Source organism: Lissotriton helveticus, chromosome 5_1 (assembly GCF_964261635.1).
Source record: "Lissotriton helveticus chromosome 5_1, aLisHel1.1, whole genome shotgun sequence".
In the NCBI taxonomy this organism is placed as follows: domain Eukaryota; kingdom Metazoa; phylum Chordata; class Amphibia; order Caudata; family Salamandridae; genus Lissotriton; species Lissotriton helveticus.
In genome coordinates, this window is record NC_136065.1 from 632,035,526 (window position 1) to 632,053,293 (window position 17,768).

The 17,768-nt window shown below is 46.3% G+C and overlaps 1 protein-coding gene across 1 annotated transcript in view; it reads right to left on the bottom strand.

Annotated features, from left to right (window-relative positions):
* The window catches only part of PRODH2 (proline dehydrogenase 2), a 447,859-nt gene that overhangs the window by 68,975 nt on the left and 361,116 nt on the right, over window positions 1-17,768 (bottom strand). Inside the window, exon 8 of the mRNA XM_078643011.1 lies at window positions 9,382-9,492. Within this exon, the coding sequence (XP_078499137.1) occupies window positions 9,382-9,492 (111 nt within the window). The remainder of the gene's footprint in view (window positions 1-9,381; window positions 9,493-17,768) is intronic.

Consider the following 17,768-nt stretch of genomic DNA (forward strand, 5'->3'; position numbering starts at 1 on the left):
CTTTTTGATTTCCCAAAGGTTGGTTGTTTGGTTAGGTCTGAAGGAAAGCGACCATTACACGCTCTAAGACCGTGGTCAACTGTTGGCCTCAGTAGTTGGACCGCCAAAGTGGTACACGGGACATAGTTCGAAGTTTCAAGCTGAGGAATATTATAAGCTTGATCTTCATCTTGGAAAACATCAGTAATCCCGAGGATCGGTTTGAAATTGCAATTCAAGTCACCTCCCAATATCACAGGGACTTCGCCCACCACCCTTTTCAAAAAAGAGTCCAGGATTTCCAAAGTGGGCGAGACCTTGGAATGCCCTGTAGGTCTGTTGTAGACATTAACAATGTAGTATTCACCCCCTTTTACAGATGCAATTTTTAAAGCCAAAATATCAGGGGTTCCTGTATCTATGGGTTCAACCTTTATAGCTAGGGTAATTTTAAGCCATATGATCAATCCCCCAGATGGCCTTCCCCTATCAGACTGGATGGCCTCAATGCCGAAGGTTTTATATCCCATCCTGTGTGGAATATCCAATGCCCAGGTTTCTTGTAGTAGGCAGAAATCACTGGAGTCGACATAATCTGCCCATTCTGGATCTTTCAGATTTTTGCCTACCCCTGCAATATTCCATGACAGGAAGAACAGCTGTGGGATTGGCCCACTACCAGAAGAATCACATTCGGCAGTAGGCGACACTGGTACCAAAGGGGGGACTACTCTATCTTGGTATGGGTCATCTATTTTGATCTCTTCATCAGTAATCGGAGCCCCTGTTGAAGTACTGATTTTTCCACCAGTACAATCCTCAACTGTATCGGTACATACTAAAGCCAAAACTGAATGACTTTCCATATGTCCGAGACTATAATCAGACACTACGGAGAGACTATCAGTAAGCCCTGCAATCTGGGGTAAGGAAGCCGTTGCCACTACATCAACAGTAGGTTGCCTTGCAAGTCAGTCTACCTCCTCAAGGCTACCAAACCTATTCAGGGTAGATAGACCGTTCCAGCACACAAAAGGATCTTGGTAATTGGAGGGATGGATCCTCCGTGCGTGGCACTGTACCAGGGACCAATCGTCTTCCTGTGACTTTTTGGGAGGTGGCGGATAGAAGAAAGGCAAAAGCCTAGGTATGACACGGGAACCTTCACCGGTGGGGCAAGAGCAAATGTAACGTGCTGTATGTGGGTCCTCGAAGGTCACCACTATACAATCCCCAACCGCGGATTTCTTTGTGGGACCCACCCAGGGGACACGACGCACCATCAGGACTCTGCTCTTCCGACCATTGGGGATTGGACGGTTCGCATTAAGCCAGTGCATTGTCTTGTTCTTCAAAGACCAGTGGTTCTCATAATGGCCGTTTTCAATCTGGGAAACGCCCGTCAGAACAACCACATAATCATTGGCCTCTGGGGGAAGATCGATGTAACCCCCTCTAAAGTTATTCTTAGCAGAAGTGCCCTGAGAGTATTGCTGACGAGATTCACTGGGGGGAGGTTTCACAGGAGGGCCTGTAGTAGGCTTTGGAGTTGGTAGGGGCAAAGGACGGGTGGGGACCTCAGGTTTAAAAGTAGCAGTAATTTGGTTCACACCCAGGGTTCGCGGCTTGGGAACCAGGCGTTCAGATGGTGGTACAGGGGGAGGAAGATGAAATGCTTGTGGAGTTGGGTCCTCTACCCCGAAGCCCTGGTTTTCTAGACTTCTCAAGCCAAGAGTGGCCAAAGCAATAATGCTTTTCTCCATCTCCAGCAAGCTGTTTTCAATGCATGAGAGTCTGAGAGCAAGGGGGGAAAGAAGTTTCTTGAGTGTTTCCCAAACTATACCTATGAATTCCCCATCCTTCCCTTCCCGACCCTCAACAAGTAAGCCCCCCTCCTGTACTGTGGTGGTGGTAGAAGCAGGATCTGTCCCCTCAGAAACCCCCTCTCGATATGGCTGATCCCTAGGGATAATCCCTTCTGTTATATTGGGTAGTGGTACACTGGGCAATTTCGGTTTCTGTGCCACCGCAACTCTTGCCTTCTTGCGGTAATAAGTATACCGGGAGGTCTTTTTCCTTTTGGGTAAATTACCCAGATTTGTATTAATCCTAGATGAATTAAAAATTACTGGGGCGGGGAAATTAGAGCTGGGATCCTGCTTGCCAGTGAGTGATTTTAGAATTACCGGGGTAGAAAAGTTAAAACTGACATTCTTCATGGGAGACAACACAGGCAGGATCGAGTCACCTGCATCAACAGCTGGCCCTGGGGCTGGGGAGGGGAGTTGTAAAATCGGAACCTGGTGGACTTCTGCCTGCAAGACTAAAGAACTGAGATTGGCCGGTCGCTCCGGGGTAACAGCAGTAGCTATATGCCCCAGTGAAGATTTTTTGGAAACTGCAATTACCTCCGATAATCTTCTAGCGGCAGCCAACTCAAGAGAGACACGAGTCTGCAGTTTGGAAATTTCCTCGTCAATCGCAAGATTAGTACGAGTGATAAAATCATCCATTGGACCACTAATTGATGTGCCTCCCTTACCGGCCTTGCTACGAGTTAACCTGGTGGACATAGTTAAACAAGGACAAGGACCCGGGTAAGGCCTCCTAGGGAATGCGAGAGATTACAACATCAACCCCAATTAGTCAATAACGGAAAATGGGCGAAAGAGGGTAGGCCAGTCCAGTCCTCTCAGACCTCGAACGGCCTCAAACGGCCCAGTCTTTGCCCAGTCTTCGCCCGGGCTGCGTCCCGCGCTGCGGGAGGCGGAGGTTGTAATATAGGGGGCGTGGGGGGCGGGCCAGCAGGGAGAGCGGACCTGAAGCTCTCCGTCGGTCTTGCAGGGACTTCTGGGAAATGAAGTCCCCGCACGCTCGCAGCCCCGCTGTCGCCTCGCGCCCACAGCCGCCTTGCCGCCACAAACAATGCCCCTCAGTGCTGGTGTCCACTGCACACGTCGAAGCGGCACCCGCGGAGCGGGTGCGGCGAGGAGTGGGCCGGTGGGCCGGTGCGCTGGAGTGCAGAGTAAAATAATGCTGCCTCGGAGGTTAGAGCCAGGAACTGCCGCTAAATAAAGAGTGAGTGTCCCACACGTTGATTCAAAGTGCACCTTTTTAAAAGCCTCGGGAGGGGCGGGGGGCGGGCCAGCAGGGAGAGCGGACCGGAAGCTCTCCGTCGGTCTTGCAGGGACTTCTGGGAAATGAAGTCCCCGCACGCTCGCAGCCCCGCTGTCGCCTCGCGCCCACAGCCGCCTTTCCACCACAAACAATGCCCCTCAGTGCTGGTGTCCGCTGCACACGTCGAAGCGGCACCCGCGGAGCGGGTGCGGCGAGGAGTGGGCCGGTGGGCCGGTGCGCTGGAGTGCTGAGTAAAATAATGCTGCCTCGGAGGTTAGAGCCAGGAACTGTCGCTAAATAAAGAGTGAGTGTCCCACACGTTGATTCAAAGTGCACCTTTTTAAAAGCCTCGGGAGGGGCGGGGGGCGGGCCAGCAGGGAGAGCGGACCGGAAGCTCTCCGTCGGTCTTGCAGGGACTTCTGGGAAATGAAGTCCCCGCACGCTCACAGCCCCCTGTCCCCTCGCGCCCACAGCCGCCTTGCCGCCACAAACAATGCCCCTCAGTGCTGGTGTCCGCTGCACACTTCGAAGCGGCACCCGCGGAGCGGGTGCGGCGAGGAGTAGGCCGGTGGGCCGGTGCGCTGGAGTGCTGAGTAAAATAATGCTGCCTCGGAGGTTAGAGCCAGGAACTGCCGCTAAATAAAGAGTGAGTGTCCCACACGTTGATTCAAAGTGCACCTTTTTAAAAGCCTCGGGAGGGGCGGGGGGGCGGGCCAGCAGGGAGAGCGGACCGGAAGCTCTCCGTCGGTCTTGCAGGGACTTCTGGGAAATGAAGTCCCCGCACGCTCGCAGCCCCGCTGTCGCCTCGCGCCCACAGCCGCCTTGCCGCCACAAACAATGCCCCTCAGTGCTGGTGTCCGCTGCACACGTCGAAGCGGCACCCGCGGAGCGGGTGCGGCGAGGAGTGGGCCGGTGGGCCGGTGGGCCGGTGCGCTGGAGTGCTGAGTAAAATAATGCTGCCTCGGAGGTTAGAGCCAGGAACTGCCGCTAAATAAAGAGTGAGTGTCCCGCTGTATACTTGTTTCCTGGACTTAAAAGCGGCCTTTGACGAAGTGCCCAGATCCAATCTTTGGGCCAAAATGAAAGCTTGGGGCGTGCCGCCAAAGTTATTGGGAGCAATTATCGAGCTTTATTCAGACACCTGGGTCCAAGTGAAAAAAGGAGACGGTCGTCGCCTGACAAGGAAATTCCATACAACTGACGGCTTAAAACAAGGCTGCCCCCAGCCTCTTTAACATCTACACAGCGGACCTAGAAAGTGACCTATGTACCATCCAGGGTGATCCACCAAAATTGGCCCACTCACCTATAATAAATCTACAATACGCAGACGACATTGTGTTCCTCTCAAAAACCCCCATCGGTCTACAACGCTTGATCTCCAAACTGTCGCAGTACCTCTCGAACGCACAATTGACTATCAATTTAAAAAAAAAAACCATCCTATGTTTCCGCGGCTCTCGAAAGAAAAAACAAAAATTCGCCAACCTCACTAACCAAGGTAGACCAATACAAATATCTGGGAATCTTACAGGACTACCAATTAAAGTTTAAACAGCACTTGGAACAGGGGAAATCCAAAGCCAAACAGCTTCAATTTGCGTTTAAAACAGTTCAAAAGCAACTAAGCGGACATTCCACCGGCCACATTCTTAAAATTGCAGCCGCTAAATTTCTCCCATCCCTAACATCCGGCTCTGAATTACTGGCATCCCGGGACTCTGCAGTGCTAAATCTCGCTCAATCCAGGCTGTTCAAAAATCTCTTTTCAAACCCACGCCATATCTCTCAAGCTCAAATACGTTTGGAGTTTGGTCTCACTAACCAGCTCCCTGCAAGACAAGGAGCACTCGTCAAATATTATTGGCGTATGAGGGACGCAGCTGACGAATCCCTGGCTCACCTTTGCTGATCAGAAGTTGAAAAACAGGCCGGGCTACCAGATTCAACATACAAGACCTTGAGGCACGCACTTGTAGCATTAAAACTGGAAGAATCCTGGCTTCTGCCTATGACTTATTCTGCTTTCAAGCTGACAACCAAGAAAGCAGTCAAACAAGCATCATTACTTCTGGATAAAGCAGCAGTGGCTGGCAAAAGCCAGGCCTGGATCGTCTTGCCGTCATACACATATTTAAAACCTCAGGAATATTTGAAATATTGAAAGACTGCTTCAGGATTACTATAAAAGGAAACTGAGTCTTCTAAGGCTGGGCTGCTTCTCGTCTAATGATCTCACTCCCAAATGGCTACGGTTGTGGGCAACTCCCGACTGTCGCCTCTGCGGCAATGGTGCAGAGTCTTTACTGCACCTTATATGCATATGCCCGGCACTTCAGAATCTTAGAAAAACGCTCCTTCTACCACTCTTAAGAGAAGCCCAGGTGAGAACTTGCAGGGCGGCGGTGATAAGATGCCTAAGTGGATCTTGGATAGAACTTTCATGTAAAACCATAACATTTTTTAATCTTGCCGCCATAGAGCTGGAAAACAGGGCAGTAACCATAGAGGCCTCTGGACAATAGGCCAGGCTCTGGCCGGCCATGGACTCTTCCTCTTTTCTCCCCTCCTCCCTAAATGATCATATTTTTTGTATTAAGAGTTAATAACAACGTGCACCCTGTTTGAATTTCTGTTATTCTCCGATACCTTTTTTTATTTTTCTCCTTTTATCATGAGTTACAAAAAAAATTTGTGCACCCAGATCGATCTCACACTATTCCTCTTATCCTGTTTCCTTTTAGACCTTTCTCTGCTAATTGTGCACATTTTATGATATCAGTTTTTAACTTGATTTAAAGTTGTTCGCGCGTTGTTCTTATGATGTAATTTCCGTTTGCATGGTGGTAAGTCCACCCTTTTATGATTTTTTAAAAATCAAATAAAGTATATTTTCACCCGGTACATTCCGTTGTTAAATACTGTTTTACCAACATTCCTTTTAATCAATAGGAAAAATCGTTCTCTGGTAGCAGATGAGGTAAGGAATGCCAATCTTGAATAATTTACTTCCTTGATTGTGGCCTCTCAAAATTCCAGCTCTAATAGCAACAAATAACCCAGAACGATGCTGTAAGAGTTAGCACCACCCTGTGCATAAAATATCTTTATTCATTTGTACAGAGAGCTCTTCCCTTGGCTACCGATTAATAACAGAATCAGTTTCTAGGTCCCCTGCATCAACTTCCTGCATCAACTTGGACCGGTCTATCTGGCTGATAAAAATGTGTTGCTGCTCGCCACAAATATAAAGCGAAATGTAGTCATACCATCAAAGGTAGTCAGTTACTTTTTCTCGGTTCAAACCTCTTGTATTCGGCAAAGCCATACATCAGGCTATAGGGAACTCGTCCTCACAGTCTTCATTCAGGCAAAAGTTGAAGTAAGCCTGTTTGGCTAGACAAGTTTAAGCCTGGGGCAAGAGACCAGGCGGCCTATTTATGACAGCGCTGCATCAAATTTGCACCACATAAAGATTTATGAAGCCACGCAAAGCCACCCTTCATTATTTGAGTGGCCTCATAAGGCATGAGTTAAGGCGATGCAGTGAAAATCGCTGCATCGTCTTACTCCGCGACAAGGAGGCACTTGGGGGTTGCGGTAGGTTTTCCCACGCAACACCCATAGAATTTGACTCTGCCCCAGATTTACAAAAACATATAAACCTGGGGAATCGCCAAATCTTTACACATCCTGAGGGGAGGTGTAACGAGGAGAATTAACTTCATTTGTCCTCGTTTTTCCCACTTTCCATGTGTGCTGCATTCTGCAGAACACAGAGAAAAGGAAAACATCTGTTTGAACCGTTTTTTTCCTGCATAAAAACAATCTGGCCTGCAACGGAGGAACCCTTGCAGCATTGTGCACCATGCCGAAACAACGCTTGGGCAGGCAGAAAGGACAGGAATGTGCTGTATTACTTAAATCCGGTGCATTCCTGTCCTTTCACTTTGGTGTAAGGCATTATAAACACTGTCAGGCAGGTAGAATGCATTCAACCTGAACCTTCCAGTTCTCGCAACTGCTCTCATTGGCACATTTCGAATGCCCCATGCTAACTTTGAAACGTGCAGATTTGGGTTCTAATCGCAGCATTGGGCGGAGGCACAACAAATTATTGAAAAAGATTTCTTTGGGGCAGATGGACCTATTCTGTTTAATATATTAAGTTTTATGACAAAAGTTTGACTAATTTTGTTAAACAGATTTGGACAATTGTTTTAATTGGAGTGGAAAATTGCAGCAGGGGTGGTATTGTTGCTTCTATTTGTGACTAATGAAGAAAGCCAGAGAAGCTTTACTATCACGTTTCTTCATTGTTGCTGATTTACTTCAGGCAGACATTTGACATTTATTACATATTTACTGGTAGGCCAAAGGCTACCTCTCACTGACTCCGGCCCTCATGATCTTGCTGACATGTTGCTCTAATGCCGCTAACCCCCAATTGATTGGTTTCTTAAGTTAACTTTTTCCATTTTCAACACTGATCAATTATAGACTTTCTTTGCTAAAAAATTACTTTTTCCTGGAGCTAAATAAAAGATACCACCAATAGAAATAACAGTTTTCAGATTAAGTGTGCCTATGTGAAGATTTATAGCATAGCAAACACAACAAGATGATGGAAGTAGTGCTGGCACTTTTCAAGCACTCAAGAGATCTGGGTTAAATCCATCGTTCTTTTGCTCACCATGCCACCCCAGTTTGACCCAGCCATATGCAAATCAGCAAGGGACCCATGCCTGGGCACACACTTGGCCACTTAGGGCGAACATAGCAAACACAACAAGATGAAGTGCTGAAACCTTTCAAGCACTCTCCCCCAGGCAAGAGATCTCTGGGTTAAATCTATCGCTCTTGTTGTGTTTGCTATGTTCACCCTAAGTGGCCAAGGGTATGCCCAGACGTGGGTCCCTTGCTTGCTGTGCCTCTTGAGTTCAAGCTAGCCTGGCTGATGATGGGTGATACCCCGAAACAGGTCCCAGGATGCTAGCTTTCAGTCCAGGAAGGACCTGGCGAGGCAGTTCGGGCTGGACTGTTCCAATGGGGAGCAGGTTCAAGACTGATTTGCACATGGATGGGTCCAAACTGGGGTGGAATGGTAAGCATAGAAACAATGGATTTTTACCCAGATCTCTTCATATTGAGTGAGTGTTTGAAAAATGTCAGCACTCCATCCATCATCTTGTATGTAAACGTTTGCAATAACCTACAACATTTGCAACATTGTAGACTTTCGCTTTACCCCAAAAAATTGAAACATTAATTGAAATTTAACATTGTGCAATCATGGGTAACTACTTTTTTTAAACGAGCTTGTGGCTCGCACAAAAAAATGCTCCCAAGATTTCAGCAGTAGACTGTTTAGCAAGAAAATGTCTCGTAGAGAGGTATTTTCTGCTCGATCCAATATCCGGTCGGTTTCTCACTAGACTTTATTTTACTAAAAGTGCGCTCTCCTTTAAAAGGCACACTAGTTACCGGCAAAACACATTTCAATACGAAAGTGTAACTTTGTCAACTTTTCAGTGGATTTCATGAAATTTAACAGAAACATTTAAATAGTTCTAATGTAAAAGCAATGGAGTTCAAACACTATACCCTAATGATAAAGGTAGCTGCAACGAAGAAAGATTCATTGCAAGAACATAACAGGTTACTGATGCCCTAAGGAAAGACGGTGGACATCGGGTGACAGACTGTAGAAGGAAAACAGAATCGAAAGAGCATACACAGGCATACTTCCTAGAGCGAAACAAATGAAAATGAGAGTGGGCTACAAAACCTGCTGAAAAAGACAGAGCTCTAATCAAGTATTTTAATGACACAACCCACATTACCAAAGAGTAACTAAGGAGAACCAAGATAAAACACGCCAGTAAGGAAGAACAGAAACAGGGAAGGGAGAAGGGACAAGCCAATAAAACCAAAAAGGGGGAGAAAAGAGTGACACGGAAGTAGAAGTGTAGGCAGAGAGCGGGGAGTAAGAATGAAGCAACATAAGAGAAAGTTCGAAAGATAGGGTGAGTGAAGAGACAAAGAAGAAGAAAACGATTATCGGGGATAGCACGAAGAGAGGAAATGTTAGAAAGAGAGTTAAACCAGGAAAGGATGGGAAGGAACTATAAAAACATGTACAAGGGAGGAGTGAAAGTTAGTGCTGTGGAAGGGAAGGAGAAAAGATGAAGAGAAAGGAGGAAAATGAGCACACCGGCTCATTCTGTTAATAGATGTCCCATTCTCCATCAAACGGTGAATCTTCTTAACGAACCCCCTGCTCACCTGCGCACAGCATGCTTCACCGACTCCTCATTGTGGCTGGCGACTATGAGATTATAACGGTCCCCGTGGATGGCAATCAGCTCCAGCAGGGTGTCCAGGGAGCGCTGGTAGCTGTGGGAGGCGAAAAACAAAACACAGTGCAACGGAGCCAGTTGAAATATAACACCAAAGTAGAAGACTGGCTGAGAAAAGCATGTGCACATCTTTAATACAGTTCTCTTCTCTTGAAATGGATGAATAAAAAGCTTTGAGGCTCATGCTTTACTTATTGATCAAAACTGCACTACACATATGTGGATGTATGACGTTACAACGCATACTTTTACAACGCCTACCTTTACAACGCATTTTTTACACCGCAACATCCATTACAATGCACACCATTACAACGCATGCCATTACAACGAATTCTTTCAAACTACCTTTACAACGCATTCCACTACAACGCATACTACATTTACAACGCATACCATTACAACACATTACATTACATTGCATGTAAGGTAAGTGTTGGATAGTGTAGGGGTAAAAATTACTATTCTAACTCCAGGGGGTGCAACAGTAGGGTAAGTGTTGGATAGTGTAGGGGTAAAAATTACTATTCTAACTCCAGGGGGTGCAACAGTAGGGTAAGTGTTGGATAGTGTAAGGGTACTATGTGTTGTAATGCTATGCGTTGTAATGGTATGCGTTGTAATGACTGCGTTGTAATGGCATGCGTTGTAGTGGTGTACGTTGTAGTGTCATGCGTTGTAAGGACTCAGTTGTAAATGCATGCGTTGTAATGGATTTTGCGTTGTAAAAGTTTCGTTGTAATGGTAGTGCGTTGTAAAAGTTGCGTTGTAAAGGTTGTTCCCCCACATAAGTTGATGCTCTAATTAAAACAGTAAAGTGGTTGAGATGAGAGATCAGGACTGTGAGACTTCATACGATTTTAGTATTTCCAATGCACTACCCTATTTCTCAGCCTATACTTCGCTCAATATATCTTCTAGGCCAACTTTCTGACTCATCTCAAACTTCTTTCTACCACTCTTTCCAATGCACTACCCTATCTCTCATCCTATACATCTATCAAATATCCTCTACATCCACTCTCATTTATCCCAAACCCCATACCACTGCTACGATCCCCAAAATAACCCTTTCTAGACTCTCTCTCCTACTCTACTCCTCCTTGCATCATCTGACACCTCTTTTACTATACTGATCCTCTAAAACAAACCTTTCTAAACAGTTCCCTCTATTCTACCCCTCCCCAACCCTTCTCAATCCAAATAATTGACTAACATATCCACTACTAAAATTACTTTCATATTTCACCATGCTAATTCAACACTAATCCTGATGGGTACCAGAGTAGCGTGCTACTTGCGCTTCAAAACCCCATCAGGGGTAGCAAGCTCTATAAATACAAACCTCTTTCCCTCTTCTATCCCACCACCTACGCTTCTCTACCCAAATAACTGAATAACATATCCACTACTCAAATTACTTCATATATTGCTGTACTAATTTTCAATCAATCAATCATTTGTAGAGCACGTTACTCACCCATAAGGGTCTCAAGGCGCTGTGGGGGGGGGCGGTACTGCTGCTGCTCGAACAGCCGGGTCTTAAGTAGCCTCCTGAAGGTCAGAAGGTCTACGGTCTGCCGCAGGAGGATGAGGACGTTCCAGGACTGCGGCGAGGTAGGAGAACGATCTGACACCGGTGGTCATTCTTTGGATGCGGGGGACAGTGGCGAGCCAAGGTCGGCGGAGCGGAGCTGGCAATTTGGAGTGTAGAAGGTGAGTCGTCTGTTGAGGAAGGTTGGTCCGGTGTTCTGGAGTGCCTTGTGTGCGTGGGTGAGGAGCTTGAAGGTGATCCTCTTGTTGACGGGAAGCCAGTGCAGGTCTCTCAGGTGGTGTATGATGTGGTTGTGGCGAGGGATGCTGAGCATCAGGTGTGCGGAGGCATTCTGTATGCGTTGTAGTCAATTCTGTAGTTTGGCCAGGGCTCCCACGTAGAGGGTGTTTCCATAGTCCAGTCTGCTGCTGACGAGGGCCTGGGTGACCGTTTTTCTTGTGTCGTTAGGGATCCACCTGTAGATCTTCCAGAGAATGTGGAGGGTGTTGAAGCAGGAGGATGAGATGGCGTTGACTTGCTTGGTCATGGAGAGTGTTGAGTCGAGGATGAATCCCAGGTTGCCTGTGTGGTTGGTGGGTGTCGGTGCTGCACCCAGGGCAGTCAGCCACCAGGAGTCGTCCCAGGCTGAGGGGGTGGAGCTGAGGATAAGGACCTCCGTCTTGTCAGAGTTCAATTTCAGACGGCTGCTCTTCATCCATTCAGTGATGGCTCTCATTCCTTCATGGAGGTTGGTTTTGGTGGGGCAAGGGTCTTTGGTGAGGGAGAGGATCAGCTGTGTGTCATCGGCGTAGGAGATGATGTTGAGGTCATGCAGTCTGGTGACGCGGGCGAGCGGGCCATGTAGATATTGAACAGAGTCGGACTGAGGTATGATCCCTGGGGTACACCGCAGATGATCTTGGAGGAATCGGAAGGGGGGAGGGGGATGCTCTGGGTTCTGTCGGAGAGGATGGAGGTGGTCCAGTCCAGTGCTTTGCCGCGGATTCCTGCGTCGTGGAGGCGTGTGCGTAGGGTGCGGTGGCAGACCGTGTCGAAAGTGGCTGAGAGGTCCAGGAGGATGAGGGCTGCGGTCTCCCTGTTGTCCAGTAAGGCCCTGATGTCATCGGTGGTGGCAATTAGGGCTGTTTCAGTGCTGTAGTTGCTGCGGAACCCGGACTGGGATGGGTCCAGGATGTTGTTCTCCTCGAGGTAGTTGTTCAGCTGTTTATTGACGGTCTTCTCGATGACCTTTGCCAGGAATGGGAACAGGGAGATGGGCCAGAAGTTCTTGAGGTCCCTTCAGTCTGCCTTTGGTTTCTTGAGCAGGGCATTGATTTTGGCGTGCTTCCAGCTCTCCGGAAGGTTGCGGTCTCGAAGGCGATGTTGATGGCCTTGCAGAGGTTGGGTGCGATGGCGGTGCAGGCTTTGTTGAAGATGTGGTGAGGGTATGGGTCTTACGGGGAGCCGGAGTGGATGGTGCTCATGATTTTGATGGTGTCGCCATCGTTGATGTTCGTACATGAGAGCAGGGGGTCGCTCTGGGTTGTGGCCGTGAGGTCCGGGGAGTCGTCGGCTGCCGTGGTGGTCTGGTTGTCGAAGCTGTCGTGGATGTCTGCGACCTTGCAGTGGAAGAAGGAGGCAAGGGAGTTGCACAGGTCTTGTGATGGTGGGATGTTGTTTATTTATTTATAAAGTTTTCTATAGCGCGAACAAGATCCAGAGAGATAACGATGCGCTTTACAATATGCCTGGAGGGAGACGAAGAAATATCATAGGCAAAAACCAGAAGAGTAAGGGAGAGAAAGAGAATACATTATAGAAAACAAATAAGAGGATAATACAATAAAACATATGTAGGGGGTAACAAGGGTGAATCACAATGTTCAGGGGGGAGCTGTAACAAAATAAGAACAAAGTCAGCAGGCGAGATGACAACGGTCCTGTGCGACTAACCTGATTAGGATATGAATTTGTTCATTAGGAATCTTTTGGCTTCCACTTTGAACTCTGTCAATGAGGAGATTCTGCGAGTTTCTGGTAGGAGTGAGTTCCAAATCTTAGGGGCGGATCCGGAGAAAGCTCGGTGGCAACTTCTCTTTTTCTTAAGGATACGAGGTTTCAGGAGGAGGGAGGAGGCACTTCTTGAGGCTATTACTCCACAGGATAAAGTTAGTTTTTCTGCAAGGTACGTAGGAGTATTTAGGTGAAGGGCTTTGTGTGTGAGAACGGCAATCTTTAATTGAATTCGTGCTTCGAAGGGCAGCCAATTGAGGGATTTAAGGACTGGTGATATATGATCTTTTTGCTTAGAATCCGTAACCAGTCTAGCAGCTGAGTTGAGTGCAGCCCTTAGTGGAGCCAGAACGTATTTGGGAAGGCCACAGAGGGTAGCGCTGCCATAGTCTAGCCTCGGCAAGACGAGCGCTTGCACCACTTGCTTGAAATAATTTGGGGGAAGGAAAGGTTTGATATTTCTTAGAGTTCTCATCAAGTGGTTGGCTCCTTTGCATACATTGTTGATGTGACCTTTCATGTTCAGGTGCTTGTCCATAGTGATACCTAGAGACTTGGCTGCGTCTACAATTTGAGGCATACAGTTGAAAGCAGTGAGGTGGTTCAGCCAGAGGTCTAACTTGGGGAAGCGATTCAGGGGGAGATGAGCAGGAATTCCGTTTTTGAGGTGTTGAGCAGTAGATGATTCTCCGTTAACCAGTTTTGAGTAAATATTAGGATAGTGTTAAGTGCGATGATGTTTTCCGAGGATGAGATTTTCAAATTTAATTGCGTGTCATCCGCATACATGTGGAAGAGAATGTTCATGGAATTTAGGGAGTGAGCAAGAGGTTCCAAGAAAAGATTGAAGAGAATAGGAGATAGAGCGGACACTTGGGGGACCCCCATGAGTACGGGAGAGGGCTGGGAGAGAGAGTGGTTTGCCTTGACTCTTTGAGTTCTGTGCTGAAGGAAGGATGAGAACCATAGTAACACCTGATCAGAAAAACCCATTCTATTTTGCAGGATAGATAGCAAGTTGTCATGATTAACCGTGTCAAATGCGGAGGAAAGGTCGAGGAGGATCAGGAGGCAGGATTCATTTTGTTCGAGCATAATTAAGATGTCAACAAAGACGTGAGTGAGAGCCGATTCGGTGCTGTGCCATTTCCTAAAGCCTGATTGGTGCTGGTCTAGGAGTTGGTAGTTCTCAATGTGGGCACAGAGTTGAGATTGTACACATTTTTCTAGTAGTTTCGCTAGGGTGGGGATGTTGGAAATGGGGCGGAAGTTATTGAGATCAGATTTGTCTGCGTTAGGTTTTTTTAGTATGGGTGTTACCTGAGCTTCTTTGAGGCATTCAGGAATCATGCCTTGTGCTAGGGAAGCATTGACAATCCTAGTCCATGTGGGGATCAAAGCGTTCTTGATTTCTTTGAAAATAGAAGGGGGCAATGGGTCGCTGAAGTGGTTGGAAGGGTTGATAATCTGAAGAATCTTGAAGATATCATATTCGCTAAAGGTGGTAAAGGTGCACCATGATGCATTGTTCTTGGGATTTGTGGAGGTCGGTTTAAACCTCACAGTAGAGTCAATGGGTGAGGTAGTAATAGGAGACGGAAGTAATGCCTTCTTATCGGCTAGGTCAATGGAGATGGTCCGAGATTTCTCCGTGAAGAAAGCGGCAAGATCATCGCAGGAAGGTGGGTTGCCACCAGAATCACATTGGTTGGACCCAATGACAGATTGATGTTTGACCAGTTCGAAGAGTTTCTTAGGGCGGTTTGCAGCTTGATCCAATTGGTATCTGAAGTAGGTCGCCGTAGCACTCTTGATTTGCTTGTGCATCGGTTCATGGCATCGCTATGGAGTTTTAGTTGGTCCAAGGAGGGATTGGCTCGCCATGATGGTTCAAATACCCTAAGGTTGCGGCGTTCTGAGTTTAGGTTTTCATTATACTAAGGTTTGGATATTTTTTTCAGGCATTTTTTAGTTGGAGTGGAGCAATATTCTCCATGATGTTGGAGATGGTTGAGTTGTAGGCGTCAGTGAGTGATTTTACCGCAAATATATCCGCTTGAGAAGAGAGGGCAAATTTACAGTGGGCAGATAGATCGTCAGAGTTAATAGCTCTTAAATCCCTTTTACAGATCTTAGATTTTAGAGGTTGAACCTTTCTCATCAGTACTTCCATGTTGATATAGAAGAGGATGTAGTGGTGGTCGGACCAGTCGAACGGGGTAATGGACTCAATGGAGATAGATTGCTCTTTAGAGATAATGAGGTCTAACGTTTCTCCTTTGTTATGAGTAGGTTGGATACAGTGCTGAGTAAGATCTTGATCAGTTAAGAAAGATTTAATGCAGGATACAGCGGGGTCGTTGGTGTTTGACCAATGAAGGTTGAAATCACCAAGGAAGATTTGTGATACCGCTGAGTCGACATTACTAGTGATGATTTCCATTAGTTTCTTAGTGAAAGGGAGGTTGTCGCCAGGGGGGTGATAAAAGGTGTGAAGTTTGCAGACAGGTAGATTCATATTTGATATAGTGAGACAGAAGTATTCACAGGAGGTAGGCTTCAAGGAGTCTGATTGAGAAACCGAAAGTGTGTTTCTGTGAATACATGCTAGACCCCCACCCAGTTTCAGATCTCTGTCAAGCCTAATTATAACATGAGTGGGGGGTACTAGGAGTTCTAAGATGGGAGTGGAATCTGAATTTAACCAAGTTTCAGTAAGGATGATAATGTCTAAATAGTTGTGTTGGATGAGGTCGAAGATATCGGTGGCATGTTTACTGGCGGACCTACAGTTAAGTAGTACACATTTAAGACGGGTGGATTTGGGGAGGGAGACAAATGGGAGATCTTTACACTTGTGAGGTTGTTAATGTTAGTGCAACTAAGATTGCGACGGGGTTCTCTGCACGGATTAGATGGAATGGAAGGAATTTGACTCGGAGTGTCAAGGTTAGATTCTGACAGGGTCGGGCTGGCGTTGTGGGAGGCATCTGGATCAACGGACGAAAAGTGGGACTCCAATCCACTGAGACAGGCGTTAGGTCGTTGGTTAAGTTTGGAGAAGGACGCGTTAGTGTTGAGCGAGTTCGGTGGATCAGTGGTCAAAGGTTGGACCTCATTTCCTATGCAACAGGCATTGGTGTTGACTAGGGGTATCGATTCGGACATGGAGGGACCTAGAGGCTGGACCATGTGATCAGTAGTCCGAGAGGTCTCTCCAGGCCTTCACAATGTTGAAGAGCTCTTTGCTGTTGTGTGCGTTGTTGTCGAGGCAGTCCTTGAAGGAGGTCTTTTTGGCGGATCTGCTGAGGTGATGGTGTTGGCGCATGGCATGGCTAATCCTTTATGGGTTCCGGAGTGGCGTGCTACTCGGCAGAAAAGCGATTCAACACCCATCAGGGGTAACAAGTGCTATATGAATACAAACCTTTCTGCCCCTTTTATCCCTCCGGTATCCTTCTCACTCTAAATAACTGACTAATATCCACCACTGAAATTCCTTCATATTTCACCATATTAATTCACCACTTATCCTTTATGGGCTTCCAGAATAGCGTGCGCCAACACCCCATCATGGGTAACAAGCGCAATAGAAATACAAACCTTTTTCCTCCTCTATCCTTCTGCTATCATTCCAAATCCAAATAACTGACTAACCTATCCACCACTTAAAATGTACTTGCAGGTTTTAATATACTAGTTCAACACTAATCCTCTATGGGTCCCGGAGTGGCATGCTACTCGCGGAAAAAGCGCTTTGATGCCTCGTCAGGGGTAGGAAGCGCTATATAAATAACATTACAATACAATACAATAAGATTAAGTCCAGTGCCAATGCATTTAACTTCCACAAGACAAGAATTCAAGTCAAAACCATAAGGGTTTATTCAAGATTGGGCTCATCACAGAAGGCAAAAAGTTGATTGTTATATATCAGCAATCATAATGGATCAAAATCAAATAATGCAAATGATTTTACATAAGGAAAAACTCTAAAGCAAGCAGTCAGCCAGAACCAATATATAGTTTAGTAAAAAGGACTGTCAAGGTTTTGTGCAAAGGCATTGGGCTAGGGCTAAGTCTTAATCAAATGACAAACTGGCAAAGAGCCTGCATTGTTAAAAAAGAAAGAAAAGTCTAAGTATTAATCAAAAGACAGATTAACATATTGTCTGCTCTCTAAACTAGTGCAAAAAGCTCTGACACATCTCTCAAAAACGTAATCTTTTATAGGATTTTAGGTAAAGAAACACACTCAGTATGGTCTGACAGGACATAATAGGGCTGGATTAACAAAGATGCATTCACGTAAACCAATCACTTTTCAAATATTCAAGATACAGCAAATAAGATACATCTAGTAAACAACTACCTTGCTGCATATTAATGAACGAAGTGTGCCTAGGAAATGAAGGAAATTACATGACATTTGTACAGTTCAGAAATACAGTAAGCAGCTCAACTAGTGAATGCCCCCCCAGAAAAGACTAGAGCAAAGGACCTTGAATGTTAGGAATATCCTGCATATTGCGTATTGCGAACATAAATTATTAGTCATATTTTAGAAAACAAACATCACCACAAAAGGCTTTTATGTTGCTGATTTCTTGATATGACAATACACAGAGAGAAACATTTGCACACAGAGAATGCTCATTCACACAAAATACCAGCACTTTCCTTCTGCAAACATAAATGTTGTCAATGCAAGCTAGTTAAGGCCTATTTATTTATTTTGAGTTTTATATAGTGCGAACAATACCCAT